Source organism: Pyrus communis, chromosome 9 (genome assembly GCF_041283825.1).
Source record: "Pyrus communis isolate YQ-2024b chromosome 9, ASM4128382v1, whole genome shotgun sequence".
In the NCBI taxonomy this organism is placed as follows: Eukaryota; Viridiplantae; Streptophyta; class Magnoliopsida; order Rosales; family Rosaceae; genus Pyrus; species Pyrus communis.
In genome coordinates, this window is record NC_142573.1 from 2,839,937 (window position 1) to 2,857,435 (window position 17,499).

The 17,499-nt window shown below is 37.4% G+C and overlaps 1 protein-coding gene across 3 annotated transcripts; it reads left to right on the plus strand.

The window, feature by feature from the left end:
- The first annotated feature begins 5,521 nt into the window (after window positions 1–5,521).
- On the plus strand, window positions 5,522–11,886 carry LOC137739435 (hyperosmolality-gated Ca2+ permeable channel 2.3). Of its 3 annotated transcripts, none has more exons than XM_068479000.2 (10): window positions 5,522–6,473; window positions 6,664–6,822; window positions 7,548–7,611; window positions 7,718–7,927; window positions 8,470–8,658; window positions 9,047–9,345; window positions 9,426–9,702; window positions 10,105–10,380; window positions 10,965–11,198; window positions 11,450–11,886. In XM_068479000.2, exons 1-10 carry the CDS (start codon window positions 6,190–6,192, stop codon window positions 11,606–11,608), a joined length of 2,151 nt encoding a protein of 716 aa, XP_068335101.2. In that variant the 5' UTR covers window positions 5,522–6,189; the 3' UTR covers window positions 11,609–11,886. The 3 variants fall into 3 exon arrangements, with proteins under 3 accessions (XP_068335101.2, XP_068335102.2, XP_068335103.2); XM_068479001.2 differs by having other exon boundaries at window positions 5,566–6,473; window positions 10,105–10,173; XM_068479002.2 differs by lacking the exon at window positions 10,105–10,380 and having other exon boundaries at window positions 5,566–6,473; window positions 11,450–11,844.
- The last annotated feature ends 5,613 nt before the right edge of the window (window positions 11,887–17,499 follow it).

Consider the following 17,499-nt stretch of genomic DNA (forward strand, 5'->3'; position numbering starts at 1 on the left):
TATCTCTCCGAGGACGTAGGCAGTTTTTTGCCGAACCTCGTAAATTTCTCTGTGTCTTTATTTCTTGTATTTTATTTTGTTCAACTGTGTGTGATTTTGGTGAGGTTGTAATCTGGATCTCGGTTCCGCACTAACGAACGGGCCAAGGCACAACACACCTAACCATAACATGTTAAGTGCTGCACAGTTTCCTTGGTTTTGTTCCACCAGGAAATTGCGCACCCTCAGCTAACAGTAAGAAAAAGGATGTGAATAACGAATTTTGTTCCTAATGTAATGCTTGATTCATGTCCACAACAATGAAAGTTGCAGACGCCTTCCTCCAAACAAGGGGCACTGAACCCACCTGCCCGTCCCAGTCTGCTTTCCTTTTGAGTAACGTTTTGGTGTGATCGTTGTTGAATTATAAGTGTTGAGCTGAAAAGTTAGAATAAGATGTTTAAATTGGTGTATTCACTTATGCAAAATGATGCAAAGTGTAAAGTTCAATTTTATTAAAAGGCCTTGAGTGCCATGTGTTGTTTGATCCATGAATTTAGTTAGATGAGTGACTAAGATGAATTGTAGTGTGAGTGTGGTCCCAAGTTAAGGCTAACAGTGATGTAAAAAGCATGTTAAGTGCTCTCTTTTGACATATGAAGATAGTTATCCTCTCTGAATCATATAGCGAGAGTGAAAGAAAGAAAAATCATTGAGTTTCCTCTCTGTTCATTTTCTGTTCTCTATCTTGCTCTTTCTCTCTAAATAGAAACCAGTTTTTCATATACTTTAACATGGCCTCAGAGCCTAGTTCGATCATTTTTGAGATTTGGGCGTAAACTGTGAAGCAATTTGAGCTACACTTGAGCTCGTTCCGGTTCAAGCGAAGTTGCCGAAACTCCATAGATTCCGATTTCGATTTGTGTTCGTCCTGTCTAAGCTAAGAGATGGCTGGATCTAGAAGTTCTGAGGTGAGAACTCCGATCTTCTCCGGTGAGAACTACGAGTTCTGGAGAATTAAGATGGTGACGATCTTCAAATCTCATGGGTTATGGAGATTAGTTGAAAAAGGGGTTACGATCTCAGAATCAAAGAAGAAGAAGGCTGAAGGAAGCTCAGAGGAAGAAGAAGACGATGAGAAAATGGTCGCAGCATATATGCAAGATGCAAAGGCTCTAGGTATTATACAAAATGCAGTTTCTGATCAGATTTTTCCTAGGATTGCCAATGCCGACTCAGCTAAGATGGCATGGGATCTACTGTATGGAGAATACCATGGTGGTGATCAGGTTAGATCCGTAAAACTTCAGAATCTTAGACGAGAATTTGAGTATGCTAGAATGCGAGATGATGAATCCCTATCTAATTATCTCACAAGATTGAATGATTTAATTAATCAGATGAGAACATTTGGTGAATCCCTTTCTAATGAGAGACTTGTGCAGAAGGTTCTGATTAGTCTAAGTAAACCTTATGATTCCATCTGTTTAGTTATAGAAAACACAAAGTGTCTAGAGACTGTAGAGTTGCAAGAAGTTGTTGCAATTTTGAAGAGTCAAGAACAACGATTTGACTTGCATAATGTTACCACTGAAAAGGTTTTTGAATCATTCTCAGTAAGTCCAAAGGGGCAAAATAGAAGTGGAGCTCAATCTGGTTCATCAAAATTCCAGAAGAATTGGAACTCTAAGGGAAAGAAATGGGATTCAAAACCTCGATTCCAACATAAACCTTTCAATAGTCCTGCACCAAATCCATATCAGTCACATTCAATGGGTCAAGAGACTATCAAACCACAGTGTAGAGTGTGTTCTAAGTATCATTTTGGTGAATGTCGATATAAGGGGAAGCCTAAGTGCTATAATTGTGATAAATTTGGTCATTGGGCTAGAGAATGCACTGTAGGGAAGATTGTGCAAAAGGCAAACTCTGCAAATCAGGTAGAAGTGTCAGGAAATTTGTTTTATGCTAATAGTGCAATCTCAGAAACAAATGTCAATGGAAATTGGTATGTTGACAGTGGTTGTAGTAACCACATGACAGGGAATGCTGATCTCCTTGTTGACATAAAAACAAATGTTGCTGGAAAAGTGCAAATGCCTACTGGTGTGTTAGTGGATGTTGCTGGAATGGGTTCATTGCAGATAGACACTAATAAAGGTAAAAGGTATATCAGGGAAGTCATGCATCTGCCAGGGTTAAAAGAGAACTTATTGAGTGTTGGACAAATGGATGAGCATGTATATTATCTAGTGTTTGGAGGAGGCTTGTGTAGTATATTTGATGGACCTTCACTTGAAAATCTTATCATCAAGGTTAAGAAGAAGGAAAATCGATGCTACCCTTTTTCTCTGGTGAAAAATAATCAGTTGGTTCTGAAGGCTAGCATGGAGCACTCTACTCAGATTTGGCACAGAAGACTAGGTCACTTGAATTTCAGAGGGCTTCAACAACTCAGTGAGAAGAATATGGTGCATGGTCTTCCATTCCTAGAAGCAATCAAAGATGTATGTCAAGGATGTCAATTTGGAAAACAACATAGAGATTGGTTTCCAAAAGATCAAGCCTGGAGAGCAAACTGTCATCTGGAACTTATACATGTTGATATCTGTGGTCCTATGCAGAATGCATCCTTGGCTGGAAACAAATACTTCATGTTATTCATCGATGACTGTACAAGGATGATTTGGGTGTATTTCCTCAGATACAAATCTGATGCATTCAATTATTTCAAAAGGTTTAAGTCAATGGTGGAGCTGCAGAGTGGTTTCAAACTTAAATGCCTAAGGAGTGACAGAGGTGGAGAATTCTTATCATCTGAGTTCTCTAAGGTCTGTGATACTGAAGGCATACAAAGACAACTTACAATGGCTTATACTCCTCAACAGAATGGAGTAGTGGAAAGAAAAAACCGAACTGTGATTGAAATGGCAAAAGCTATGCTTCATGATAGAGATATGCCATATTTTCTTTGGGCTGAAGCTGTTCACACAGTTGTATATATTCTAAATAGGTGTCCTACAAAGGCACTTGGAAATACAACTCCTTTTGAGGCTTATAGTGGTAGAAAACCAGGTATAGCACATTTCAAGATTTTTGGTTCACTGTGCTATGTACATGTGCCTACTGAGACAAGACAGAAGCTAGATGCTAAGAGTATCAAAGGTGTGTTTGTGGGATATGCTACATGTGAGAAAGGATACAGAATATTTGATCCACGCACTAAGAACCTAACCTTGTCAAGAGATGTAGTTTTTGATGAATCTAAGACCTGGAATTGGAAAGAAAATTCACAAAATCCAGTTGTTGCAACCTACATTCAGGATCAACCTGAAAATGTAATTGGTGTGAATTCATATGAGTTGAGCGAAACTGAAGAAAGCTCCCTCAATTCTAGTTCTCCCTCTTATGCACAAGAACAAGAAATCTGTATCCCTGAGTCTGCAAAGATTTCAGAGACTTATGATCACTCATCTCTAAAATGGAGGAATTTGAATGATGTTCTTGCCCAATGCAACTCATGCATTCTGGAACCAGAAAGATATGCAGATGCAGCTCAAGATAAATCATGGTTAAAGGCAATGGAATATCAATTAGCTATGATTGAGAAGAATGGCACCTGGAAGCTTGTGGATAGACCAACTGAAAAGCCTGTTATTGGAGTTAAATGGGTCTATAAAACCAAGTTGAATCTTGATGGGTCAGTTTTAAAAAACAAAGCTAGACTAGTTGCAAAGGGTTATGCTCAAAAGCCAGGACTAGACTACAATGAAACTTATGCTCCGGTGGCAAGATTGGATACTATCAGGACTCTTGTAGCTTTGGCAGCACATAAGAGCTAGAAATTATATCAGCTTGATGTAAAATCAGCTTTGTTGAATGGTGTATTGGAAGAAGAAGTTTATGTAGATCAGCCCGAAGGATATGTAGTCAAGGGAAAAGAAGATAAAGTCTACCGACTGCATAAAGCCTTGTACAGGTTAAAGCAGGCTCCAAGGGCTTGGTATGGAGAAATTGATACATACTTCTCTCAGTGTGGTTTTGAGAAAAGTTTGAGTGAACCAACACTGTACACCAAAGCAAGGGAGCAAGACATTCTGATTGTTTCTATCTACGTGGATGACATAGTCTATACTGGTAGTGATAGACTGATGCTTGAAAAATTCAAAGAAGACATGAAAAGAAAATATGAAATGACAGATTTGGGTCTTCTCCATCATTTTCTTGGAATGGGGATAATTCAGACCAATTCTAGCATTTTCATTCATCAGATGAAATATGCAAGTTCTTTACTAAACAAGTTTGGTCTGAATGAGTGCAAATCTGTGAGCACACCACTTGTGGCAACTGAGAAATTAACTAAAGATGATGGAAGTGGAGCAGTAAGTGAAGAGCTATACAGAAGCATTGTGGGAAGTCTTCTATATCTCACAGTTACTAGGCCGGACATCATGTATGCATCCAGTTTACTTGCCAGATTTATGCATTGTCCTACTAGCAAGCATTTTGGAACTGCCAAACGTGTGCTCAGATACATCAAAGGGACTCTAGACTATGGTTTGGAGTATGTAAAATGAAATAATGCAATGCTAATCGGATTCTGTGATAGTGACTGGGGAGGATCTGTTGATGATAGCAAAAGTACTTCTGGTTATGCATTTTCTTTTGGCAGTGGAGTGTTCTCATGGGCCTCTGTGAAGCAGAATTGTGTAGCACCCTCTACTGCAGAAGCAGAGTACATCAGTGCCTCTGAAGCAACTGCTCAAGCCATTTGGCTTAGATTTGTCCTTGAAGATTTTGGTGAGATGCAAACTGAGGCAACTCCAGTGCACTATGATAATACAGCTGCAATTGCAATTACTAAAAATCCAGTTTTCCATCAGAAAACCAAGCACATTGACAGAAGGTATCATTTTATCAAGAATGCACTCCAGGAAGGGATAATCGATTTGGTGTACTGTCCAACAAATGAGCAGGTGGCAGACATATTTACTAAGGCTTTGACAAAGGATCGGTTCAACTATCTCAGGGATATGCTAGGAGTGAAATCAGCTCAAAACTTAAAGGGGAGTGTTGAAATATAAGTGTTGAGCTGAAAAGTTAGAATAAGATGTTTAAATTGGTGTATTCACTTATGCAAAATGATGCAAAGTGTAAAGTTCAATTTTATTAAAAGGCCATGAGTGCCATGTGTTGTTTGATCCATGAATTTAGTTAGATGAGTGACTAAGATGAATTGTAGTGTGAGTGTGGTCCTAAGTTAAGGCTAACAGTGATGTAAAAAGCATGTTAAGTGCTCTCTTTTGACATATGAAGATAGTTATCCTCTCTGCATCATATAGCGAGAGTGAAAGAAAGAAAAACCATTGAGTTTCCTCTCTGTTCATTTTCTGTTCTCTGTCTTGCTCTTTCTCTCTAAATAGAAACCAGTTTTTCATATACTTTAACAATCGTCATAGTACTATCAATTCACTCATGTTATAATATGTGTGACCGTCACGCTAAAATTTCTCCTTAAACAGCCTCAAAGTGAGAGCTACCTATGACTTACAAGTTTAAATTCCCTTTCCTGCCCCTGCCTAAAATACTACCATTCATCTCACTTGGCATTCCCTTTCCTGCACTTTCTCTCACTCCCGCTGCCTGGCCTCCTCTTCAGTTCACGATCACGGTTCCATTCCCGGTCTCGGTCACGATTCCGCCTCTCCGATTCCCGGTCGCGATGGTAATCGGTGGCGGGGACGGAATTGAAGGGATTCGGGACGACATGATGGTGTTGTCGGCTTTTATGCTGTTCCGCTTCCTCTCGGCGGAGTTGGAGGGCTGACTGCTCGAGTTCAGATTTGTTTAAGAACGCTGGTCTCTTGAACGGCTGCAACGACGAGGCGGCGCCGGCCGCTGTCGAAACGCAATCGAAGGAGCGGTTCATTCTGTTGAACAGAAATAAGTCCCAGGGGTACATGGCGGGAGCCAACGCGGACACAGGGGTACAATCGTCAATTTTGAAAAACAAAGTGAGATACCTTCCGTTGCACAGTAACTCTCAGGCACAAATCTCCATCCTACCCCTCCCCTCTCCCCTCAACTTTGCTCAAAGTTCGAAAAAGTCGGTTGCTTCCTGCTGAAAGTTCATCACTTTCCCAATCAACTAGATCAAAGTTCGAAAATTGAACTGTGCCTATTTCAATTCGATCCATTTGCTCCGAAGAAATGATCGTTTCGGCGCTTTTAACGTCGGTGGGAATCAATCTCGCCCTCTGTCTCTTGTTCTTCACTCTGTATTCAATACTCAGGAAGCAACCCAGCTACCTCAATGTCTATTCGCCGCGCTCGGTGGCGGCCAAGGAGGAGTTGGAGGAGAGCAACAAGTTCAATTTCGAGCGGCTGCTGCCGACGGCGGGTTGGGTGCGGAGGGCGTGGCAGCCCTCTGAGGACGAGCTTCTGTCAGTCACCAGCTTGGATGCTGTCGTCTTCATGCGCATTTTTATCTTCAGGTTAGTGGGGGGGGGTAAGAAAATGGTGGTGTGCTGCTTCCTGGGTGTGTTGAGAGTATTTTTGGGTGCCTATTTGAGTTTGGTTTTGTTAATTTTGATGGAGTTTGAGAGTATTTCGGTTTGCTGGGTGTGTTGAGATTAATTTTGGGTGAGTATTTGAATTGGGCTTTGTTTCTTTGTTTTGATGCAGTTTGAGAGTGTTTGGGTTTGCTGGGATTGTTGGGATTTTGGTTCTGCTTCCGATAAATTATCTGGGGAACCAGCTGAATAGGGATTTTGATATTTCGGATTTGCCCAGCAAGTCTTTGGATTCCTTCAGCATTTCGAATGTGAATGTTGGCTCTAAATGGTAAGTACTTACTTCATTGTGGGAATTTTGATGACCAAAGTTTTTTACTTGACATAAAATTGCAGTATTTGAACAGTGTCTGTTATTACTGTTTTGGTTAATTGTTGCTTTAGCTAAACTCTGTTTACGGTTCATATTTCAACACATTGTTCCCCAAATGCAGTAATTTTCGTCTTTGTTGGCTTTCAATTCTATTGAGTTTATGGCATTTTAAGTTAGTGAGTCGCTCAAAGTGAAAAACCTATGATGTACCGGATTTCCCTTGGCAATCGTTGTAACCAAGTTGTATGCTTTTCTATATGCTTGCACATTTAAAGCCAACGAAAGGCGGGATAGCAGTTTTTTGCACATGGGTTGACATTTGGATATAGGTCTCTGTTGTGTCTTCTAATTTCTCTGGGAGAATTTTTAAATATAAGCTTACTTTGGATATATTGTGTTAGAGATCGGCAATTGTATTGGAGTTTTCTCTTACTTTTTGTGCTTGTACACTCATAGACTAGGAGGTGCGAGTGAAGTTGTTCGAGCTAATACCCAGATTTAGACTTATGTTGGTTGAATAACTTTCTCACTTGCTGTTCAAAATAACTTCAGCATGTACGTCTATGTGGAGTTTTCCTCTTTGTTGTTGCTAGATCATTTTCAAGTACATTTTATTATATATATAGCAGGCATAGTAAAATTATTCTGAAGATACCCTGATTATCTGTTTCGGTTCCCCCAAGGTTATGGGTTCACTTTTGTGCAGCATACATTTTCACTGGAGTCGTCTGCTATCTTCTTTATTATGTAAGTCGGTTTTTGTTTCTCTTTCATGGCTTATTCCATCACAATTTTCTGTTTCGTCGAAAAGAAAGAATCAATTGTGATTTCAACTTGATGACTATAACTGCAGGAATATAGCTTTATCTCATCGAAAAGAATTGCTCACTTCTATTCATCCAAACCTCAGCCTCATCAGTTTACAGTATTAGTTCGTGCTGTTCCAGTCTCATCTGGGAGCAGCTGCAGTGAAACTGTTGAGAATTTTTTTACAGAGTATTATCCTTCTACATATCTTTCACATTCAATGGTTCGTCGAACTAACAAACTCCAACGTCTCACTGTAAGCATTCTGTCATGTATAATCCTGACATGTGCTTATGTTCGAATGCATTTTTTATTAGATAGTCCTGGAAATGTGTGCAGATAATCAAACACATCATATATCTGTTTATGCACCCTCAGTACCTCATTATTCTTTGCTGAAAAACAAAAGCTTTATGAATTAATTTGTTCTCGAGCTCCATCATCTTCATTGGATTGACTTTTTAATTTTTATGAGGCTAAGCTTTCACAACGTTTAATTAATTAATTAGTTTTTGATGAGTATCAGACTAAGCCCCAACGAGTTAATTTTTTGGTTGTATTCTAAGGCCCCGCTTGGTGCTTCTGTAATTACTATGTGTATCCTATTTAGGTTATTACACGTCACACTCCAGAGTCCCCTTCTACTTGCTTCATCCTGCACTGCCTGGCTATCAGTCGCACTTTATATTTTTTTTGGTTTCTGAAACATCAAACCAGAGAGCATTTGAACAAAATTGTAACAATTAACATTTCTCTATCAATGAGATATGAGAACAATTCATTTTCTTTTCCTTGTAGAGTGATGCGGGGAAGCTATACCGAAAGCTCGTGCGTCTGAGATCAGAAACTAATACTCAGCAAAGATTAAGGTGTGATGGCTGTTGGGGGCTGTTTGGACGCAAAGTTGATGTTTTAGATCACTATGGAAAGAAATTGGATGATTTAGAAGATAATGTGAGAATGGAGCAATCGTCAGTGGCAGGAAAGGTATTCATGCTATTATTTTTTTCAAAAGAGTGATAGTAATTGTTTGCTAATGGTATTAAAGAAGTCCTCCTCTGCTTAAGACTTCATTTAGCAAACAGCCGACCCCACTTAGTGGGATAAGGCTTTGTTGTTGTTGTTGTTGTAGAGGTGAAACAAAAGTATTCAGGAAAAATAATAGAAATGAGTAGCACACACTGTTCCTCTTATTATTTTTGTTATGGTGGCTTTACGAATTGCATGAATAAACGTGCATACCTACATGTTGACTTGTAAAAGACATATCGGAAATTTAGAGGAAAAAAGATCAGAGTTCCAATAGATTTTTCTGAAATTGTTTGATTTATATGAACATGAAATTTGATGCGAATGCCCAAAATATTAATAATAGGAAGTTGGAGCTGCTTTTGTGTCGTTCAAGTCTCGGCTTGGTGCTGCAGTAGCTTTACACATTCAACAAGGAGCAAATCCCACAGAATGGGTTACCGAGAGGGCCCCGGAGCCCCAGGATGTTCACTGGCCCTTCTTTTCTGCATCTTTTATAAAAAGATGGATCTCCAAGCTGGTGGTGGTGGTTGCATATACTGCTCTTACAATTCTGTTCCTCATTCCAGTTGTAATTGTGCAAGGCCTTACTCATCTTGAGCAGTTGGAAACCTGGTTTCCGTTTCTGAAAAGCGTACTGGACCTGTAAGTGAGAATTTATCACTTTTACTAATTTACTGTTTTATTTACGATCTGCTGAATCATACGATTTTCTTGACTTTCAGAACAGTTGTCAGTGAAGTCATAACAGGATATCTTCCAAGTCTTATTCTCCAATTGTTCCTTTCTTTTGTGCCACCCATCATGATAATGTTGTCTTCCATGGAAGGATACATCTCTTTCAGTCAGATACAAAAAAGTGCATGCGGCAAGATGTTGTGGTTCACAATATGGAATATATTCTTGGCAAATACACTTTCAGGAACAGTTCTCTATCGGTTCAATATCTTTCTTGAGCCCAAAAAGATTCCGGGGATACTTGCTGATGCTGTTCCAGCACAGGTAAAAATACATATGTCACGTTAGCATGTATCTCTCCTCTCGCTAGAATAATCATACTAATTTTTAGTTGCTTTTTGCAATTTCATTACGTTGTGTAACTGTTTAAAGGGTTCACACAAAGTTGTGAAGTTTGAACTTTGCTTCCTGGTCATTTTTTTTCCTGATCCATAACTTTTGAAAAACTTATCCTCAATCGTCATCAATTTATAATATTGGTGATAATGTGAAGAAAATTTGTTATCAACCAAAAACCCGTGGTCCTTTTATGGTCATATATTACTCTATTTGTCTGGTAAACTTGAGATTCCGCTGAAATGCTGTATCTTTAACTTTTGAAACCAATTGTTTGCATCACGAATTTCATGATGAAGGTTGTTATATAGATTCTTATATTGGATGCAGGCATCATTCTTCATTGCATATGTTGTGACATCTGGATGGACCAGTCTTCTAGCCTCAGAACTCTTCCGCGTGAGTCCCCTGATTTGGAGTATCATAAAAAGACCATTTTCAGGAAAAGATGATGAATTTGAGGTTCCTTCAATTCCATACCATAGTGAAATTCCTCGAGTTCTCTTTTTTGAACTCCTCGGAATAACATACTTCTTCCTAGCTCCACTAATTCTCCCGTTCCTCTTGGTTTACTGTTGTCTGGGATACATAATCTTCCGTAACCAGGTTAGTTGGATGATCTCTCTTTGTGAAAAATTATTCTCTAACTATAACAAACTGATTATAATTTAATTTAGAAAGAAGATGGACATGGGTGGGAAGTACGTATTAAGGACACAATACAACGTCATGTTTTGAAAAGTCCCAATGCAACGTATTGGGTTCTTTTTAGTACCTATTAGCGTTTCAAATGGATCAGACTGAACCTCCCAAATGTGGGTTGTCTCATGACTAAATATTGGTGCAAGGGTGATGAAAAATAAAATTAAAAAATCGGTGCAAGCCCAATCTCCTCTTGCACCTCCAAACCTCAGACAAGGAAGCTTTCTGCATGATCAATTTTTCGCTTTGTTGTTACATCTTGAATTTTGTGTTCATTTTAGTGATCTAGAGGCTCATATAAGATCCGATTCAGTTGAGTTGCTAACTTATTAATCAAAAAGTAGGCTGACACTTCCAACATTACTTCGTATTTTGTACCATCTAAGTTTTTATTTAGTTGTTGATCAAAGTTTTATTGTACTTTTCGTTGTATTTAACAAGTTTTGGTTATTTATATTCTGATGACATATATTGACAATTTTGAACAGTTTCTGAATGTATATGCACCCAAGTATGAAACCGACGGAAAATTTTGGCCAACTGTGCACAATTCAACAATTTTTGCCTTGGTGCTGATGCACATCATTGCAATTGGAATGTTTGGGCTCAAAAAGGTTCCCTTAGCTTCCAGTCTGACCATTCCTCTTCCGATTCTCACGCTTCTTTTCAATGAGTACTGCCGCAAACGATTCCTTCCAATATTCAAAGCCTATCCGGCTGAGGTTTGTCTGCACTGATGCTATCAACTTATCGTTCATTTCAGTTGCAACGGAATTATAGTTGGTCAATGTTCCAAATCTGGTTCTTATCCTGCATATACCCTATCTCATCAGACCATCGATATCTGACAGTGATGTCGAATTGGTTATAATCTTCTTAATTTGGTTCGTTGTATTAAAAAACTAAAGGAATATATATCTCAGCCGACGATTTGGCATGTATATAAGAACCTTATTACCGTGTTTTGATGCAGTGTTTGATTAAGAAAGATAGAGAAGACGAGAACGATCCTAGAATCTCTGCATTTTATGAAAAGTTAAGCACTGCTTACAGGGATCCAGCTCTGATGCCAATGCATCATCCGCGAAGCACTGATGGACACAGCACTCCCCTTCTTCAAGCTGGAGTCTGAAAGTAAGCAGTTTGTCTTCTTACATAAAAACGAACTTACCTGTCTGTACAAAAATATAAAAGAAAGAACGAAACAGCCTGTGCCGCGCGTTAGCCGTGTGTAAAATACGTGATATTTCATTTAGGCCTGTTAGCCGTGTGATTTTTTTTAGAAGCACTTCTCATGTGTTTCTCTCTGTAAGTGATTTTGGTGAGTTGTAACGTATTCAATGATTAAATTCATTACTATCTCATTAACTATCGTTGTAATATCGATAATATCATTTATGTTTTTATTGATGTCAGTGGCTTAAAAACGTGTATTTTCATTCAAACATCGTTGTGTCAAAGGGCATTTTCATCCTTGAACTTGAAATACCACACGATAGTATGTGATTGACTTGATATACCGTTAACAGTCGTGAAGTAATACCACACGATAGTATGTGATTGACTTGATATACCGTTAACAGTCGTAAAGTAGACTTTGTTTTCAATTAACTAACCCTAAATTGTGGGTGGTTCTGAAGTTCCATTTGTCAACTCAAAACACAACTTCTGCAACATTCTTGGACGTTGGAACGGTTCCATTTTTCCAGATTAATAATTTAAGACTTTTTTATTTTTTTTTTCCTCATGAATAAACATGACATTTGTCAACCTTGCCGATAATTTATGTGATTATGTCGCGCACTCATATTTTTAATTCTTAATTTTCTGGTCTCTTCCCCCTACCCCAGAAACATGAACATTTATAAAAATTGGAAGCTTAAGATGCTGACATTTGGCATGCTTTCAAGTTTAGGTTTCACTTTACGCAATTAGCTTCTCTTTCCATGCTAACTTTAAATAATATTATCTTCTTTGTAATTTAAAATTAATCAGGATGATGAACACATGATATGCACTCCAATCTATGTTTCTCTTGTTCGCAAGAGGGGAAAGAAAAAAAAAAGAAAAGTGACGTAAGTCGTGCAAAAGTAGAGGTGGTTGTAATTTCTATTAATTAATGAAAATTTCTTTGTCAACAAAAAAAGAGTGAAAAGACTACTTAGTCTTTTATCACACAAAAAAAATGATAGGCAATAATGTAATTTCACAGGTTCAAATTTTATTATTTTTTTATTGAAACATCACCTACAAGTAATGTTAAAATACCTTCAATATTTAAAAAATAAAAATAAAAAACCAAAAACAAAAACCTCTCACTCTCCCACGTTCTCTCTCTCGCTCTCTCTCCCTTCCCCTCTCTCCTTCTCATTTTCTAAAAAAATGTGTTCATACACACAAAGTGTGTAGGTAAATGCTAGTTCTTAATTAAATAAATAGAAGTCGATGGGCACAATTTATTTTAGATAGCGATAGCAATGACGGGTTACATAATTAATTGTTCGAAGAATATCGGTGGTTATTGAACTCACACCATGGTGCGTAGTATGATTGTTTTTTGCCACTGCGATAAAACTAGTTGCAGTAAAAATATAAATGAATGAAAGCTAAATATATGTGATAGATGCATTAACCGTGGTATATATACAAATTATTGTATCCCTACAGTTTTACTTTTATCATAAATTTGTGTCCTAAGGTTTTTTTTTTTTTTTTTTTTCTTCTCAATAATGGACCAGTTGGTGCTTTCGTCATGGCAGTTTACCTTTTTGGGAGTCGGAAAGACTCACAGAGGTATTTTAGCCTCTCCTAATCAGCATCGTGCGATTCACCAACGGTAAAAATCGAAACTCAAGACGTGTTGTTTAGAATACTGGCCTGGAATTCGTCCCTAATCACTGTCACCTTGTGGTGGTTTCTATCCAAAGTTTCAGGGTTGAAGGCAATTTATTTAGTTTTTAATTTTTAATGTTTTCATGGTTAACTTCAAAGTGTGAACAGTCGAAAGATTCGGCTCTCTCGGACTCGTTCGTTTCTCTATGTCTATGTCCGCCGTACAGTCCCTTCGATTTGCTACCCCATTTGATCTTTGTTACCTCCTTTTTTTGTTTTTTCTTTGTGTTTTTTGTTCTTTGTTTTTTTGTCTCAAATCTTCTTCACTGGTGTGTTCTTGCTAACTTGTGCTTTTTATGAGGTCATATCAGCCGCTAATCCAACAAAGTTACTAACTGTTTAATATTAACCAACCCAACAAAGTTGATAATTTATTAATCTTCATGTTTTCATAATTGTAGATAGAATTTACACATAATTTCTTTCAAAAATTTCGAACATAGGATTGTGAACGGTTATCTGACACACATAACATCTCTTAAATGTGCTACACCACGTTTAAGAAGCTTACGGTGCCGAAAAATGCTACGAAAAATAATTTCCTAATAACATTTGCAGAGCTTTACAAAACTGAATAAAATTTTGAGAATTAGCTCACGACTTTTGTCAAAGGTACATAAATTATTTATCGGATGGTATCTTTCTTCATTTTATTAGACATAGATTTCGAAGTTCTAAGTTTAAAATTATTATTCACTTTGTTTAATTTAGATACTAGTTGGGAAAAGCCCAACAATGTCATTTTGTAAGCATGCCGTGTGACGTAAACCACATTTTAGATAATGAATAGAAAATTAAAACATATGATTATATAATAAGATGACATTAAAAAATAATAACTATTAGTTATCATGTAATTAAATATGTGTTAGAGTGGGCTGGACATGCTTCATTGTAGGGTGGCTTTGTAAATATCGATCGTCTTAAACTTTTTTAATGAATATAAAGTGAATTAGGTTAATTTATTGTATGGCTATTTACCCAAAGCAATGTGAATACCACAAGTCACATCCAAGGTGAAAAAAGAATGCTTGCCCCTTAATTCACTCAGGATCATCGCCGGATCCTCTTTGTGAGGATCTTGGAAATCTTCCAATCACATCCGTTCATCGTACATTATGTAGTCAGTTTTCGTCAGATACTGTTTATATTCAATTTTAAATAAATTTACAATAATTTCTTACCGCATGATGTACGATGAACGGATGTGATTTGAGGATCCCTGAGATCCTCACAAAGAGGATCTAGTGAGGATCCTCACTCCCTTAATTTTTGTCCTATCAAAAGAAAGCTAGTGGCTTTACCATTCGGAGATATTTAGACCCGTTGTATTGGAACTCGTTTGGAAGTGCTTTTATTAATTGGAACTCGTTTGGAAATGCTTTTATAGTTGAAAGCGTTTTTGGTGAAAATGCAAGTAAATCCTAGAAAAACACTTAAAGTACTTCATGGACGAAGTACATAATTGGTGTTTCTTAAATAAAGCACTTCAAGTGCTTTTGAAACCTAAAAGCATTTTCTCTAAAACTGTTTTTAATCATTGTAAAAGCACTTACAAATGAGCCCTTAGTTTTGATCATTGTTTTAAAAATCCCCGCCTAGGCGCTGGGCGGCTAGTCACTGCCCCGATTAATGACTAGGCATTTGAAAATTAAGAAATGGCGCCTAGACCAAATGAGGCGCCTGCCTAGCCCGCCCAGGCACTCACCTAGGTTGCGACTCACTTAGATAGAAAATAGATAACTTTCATTTTGCATTTTATTTTATTTTTTCAATAAATTGTAAGAGACTTGTTGAATACTTAAATGAACAGACATTATATGCTTGTTTCCAATGCTTTCATTATGTTCCAATAACTCATAATATATATGTCATTCTATTTTGTAGTTTATGATGAATTATATATATATATATATATATATATATTAAGTATAAATAGACACTTATTTACATGAAATATAATAAATTAATTAAATCCGTCTAGTCCGCCTAGGCGCCTGCCTAGACCCCACCTAGCCCCCTAGACGTTAGGCCCAAGCCCGCCGCCTGACTAGCACCTAACGTCTTTTAAAACCTTTTTATTGGGAATAGGAGGAGGATATTGGAACTATCGCCAAACTACTACTTCGAAATTTAGTGTTGGTATTTCATGAAAATGATATTGTTTCACTTACGTTATTAGTCGTAGAATTATTATTATTATTTATTTTTTGTCAACGATAGATTTTGTTAGATTAGATATCAGATTAATCACTGACGGAATTCGAACCCATGCCGTCATGCAATGACTCAACTCTTTTCTACTACTGTGGTAAAGAGTCAGTTGCTAGTATTATTGTTTTCATAAAAGCGAAACTGTGGGAAGGAGAACTCAAAATGAAAACTGGATAAACAATTTTGGGTGCAGAAAAATTTGTTTTCAATCAAGCTAGTAACCCCTTTTTTTTTTTTGAGATAATCTTATTAGTATATATAAGTTTAAATGTAATTCTATAGGCTGTTTCGTAACCATTTTGTTTTGGTGGTAATTTTCTCTAATGAGGGGTGAGCAAGGATAATGGAATGGTGGTGACCAATTTGGTGGTAATTTTCTCTAATCTGGTGTAATAAATATAATTATCCTGTAGTGACGATGGATATTCCGCCCCTAATTATAATTAGCTCACTAAGCAAGCATCTGTTGGCTAATTAGGCTCCATTTGTTGTTCATCTTGGGCATCATTTGATTAATTGTTTTGCTGATGCACTTGTAAGTTGTAACTGTTTTCATCAGATATTTAATAGAAGAGTACAATTAGTCCCTTTCTCTACTTCCATGTTTATATCTCCTTGGTGCTAAAACGCAACTCGCTAATTTTATAAAATATAGTTTATTAAAACCATATAAAATACATGTACAAGGAGATACGACCAATTCAAGCTCACAATTTCATATAATTAAGTTTGTGATATGTACTTTTAAAATGACAGTACTCTTCTTGTTCTTGAAAAGGATGAAGGGTTCATTTTTTGGTAACGTAATAGCATTTCACTATATCATAAGACATTTGGAACAGTTCATTCTTTTGACCATAATCTAAGAATTATATTGAGCAAAATTTATTTCATTTGGAGTTCGTTTAGTCATATGTGTCAAACAAATCAACTGCTATGATAACAAATAGCATTATCAAGGAAATAATGTCACGTTAGTCTAAAAAAAATGAAGCGAGTTTGGGCAAAAGTAGTATTAAGATGGTCAACCATCTAGAAAATCCTTGTGTGGCATCCCTCCTAAGGGCAAGCCTTGGCCAACAAAAAGGTTGCTCAAGACCGAAAGGTCACAAATTCGAGTCGTGAAAATAGCCTCTTTGCAGAGTAAAAGTACATCCCCTAACCTCGCAAAGCAGGAAGACTTGTTGGCTTAGGTCACCCTTTTAGTCTCAAAAAGTATTATCCTTCTAAAAATAATAGCATGGAAGATAGATCATATTGGCATCTTTGGCTGGGTCAAATTTAACAATTGGAGGTCTCTTTTAAGTTGGTTATTGTTTAGAGGTATTTGTTGAAACACCCCCTTAACTTGTAACCTAGTGCCAATTTACCCCCTCGACTTTAATTTCAGTCAATTACCTCTCTAAACTTTTATTTATAGTTAAATTCCCCTTTGCTGTTTAAATTTCTCATATTTTATCCATGATTCACAATAAAAATTAGATTTAAAAAAGAAAATCAAAAAGGAATTTTAACGAAAAACTTCCGGTACTGTTCATTTTAATGAAAAGCCACATTTTTACACTAAAAAGCCAATCATGGTACTATTCACTTTACCCTTTATTTTGTCCTTATCATTAAAACCCAAAGTTTTCAAGCCCTTTTCATTAGTTTTCCTAAATAAAAAACCACATCTCTCTCACTTCCCCTCTTCTACCCGGTTGTAGCCCTTCTCACCCATCCCAAATCTCAAACCACCAGCCACCCCCAATCTCATATCAAATTCATTCGCCTACCCTTTCTCTCAAATTCAGTCCCGGTACCACCCCGCCATAACCCACTCACCCCACAACCTCCAGTGGCAAGTCCCAGATTCTCGATTCAAGCCGTGATCCCCCTTCCCTTCTCCCTGCAAACCCACCTTCTCGCAACCCACCT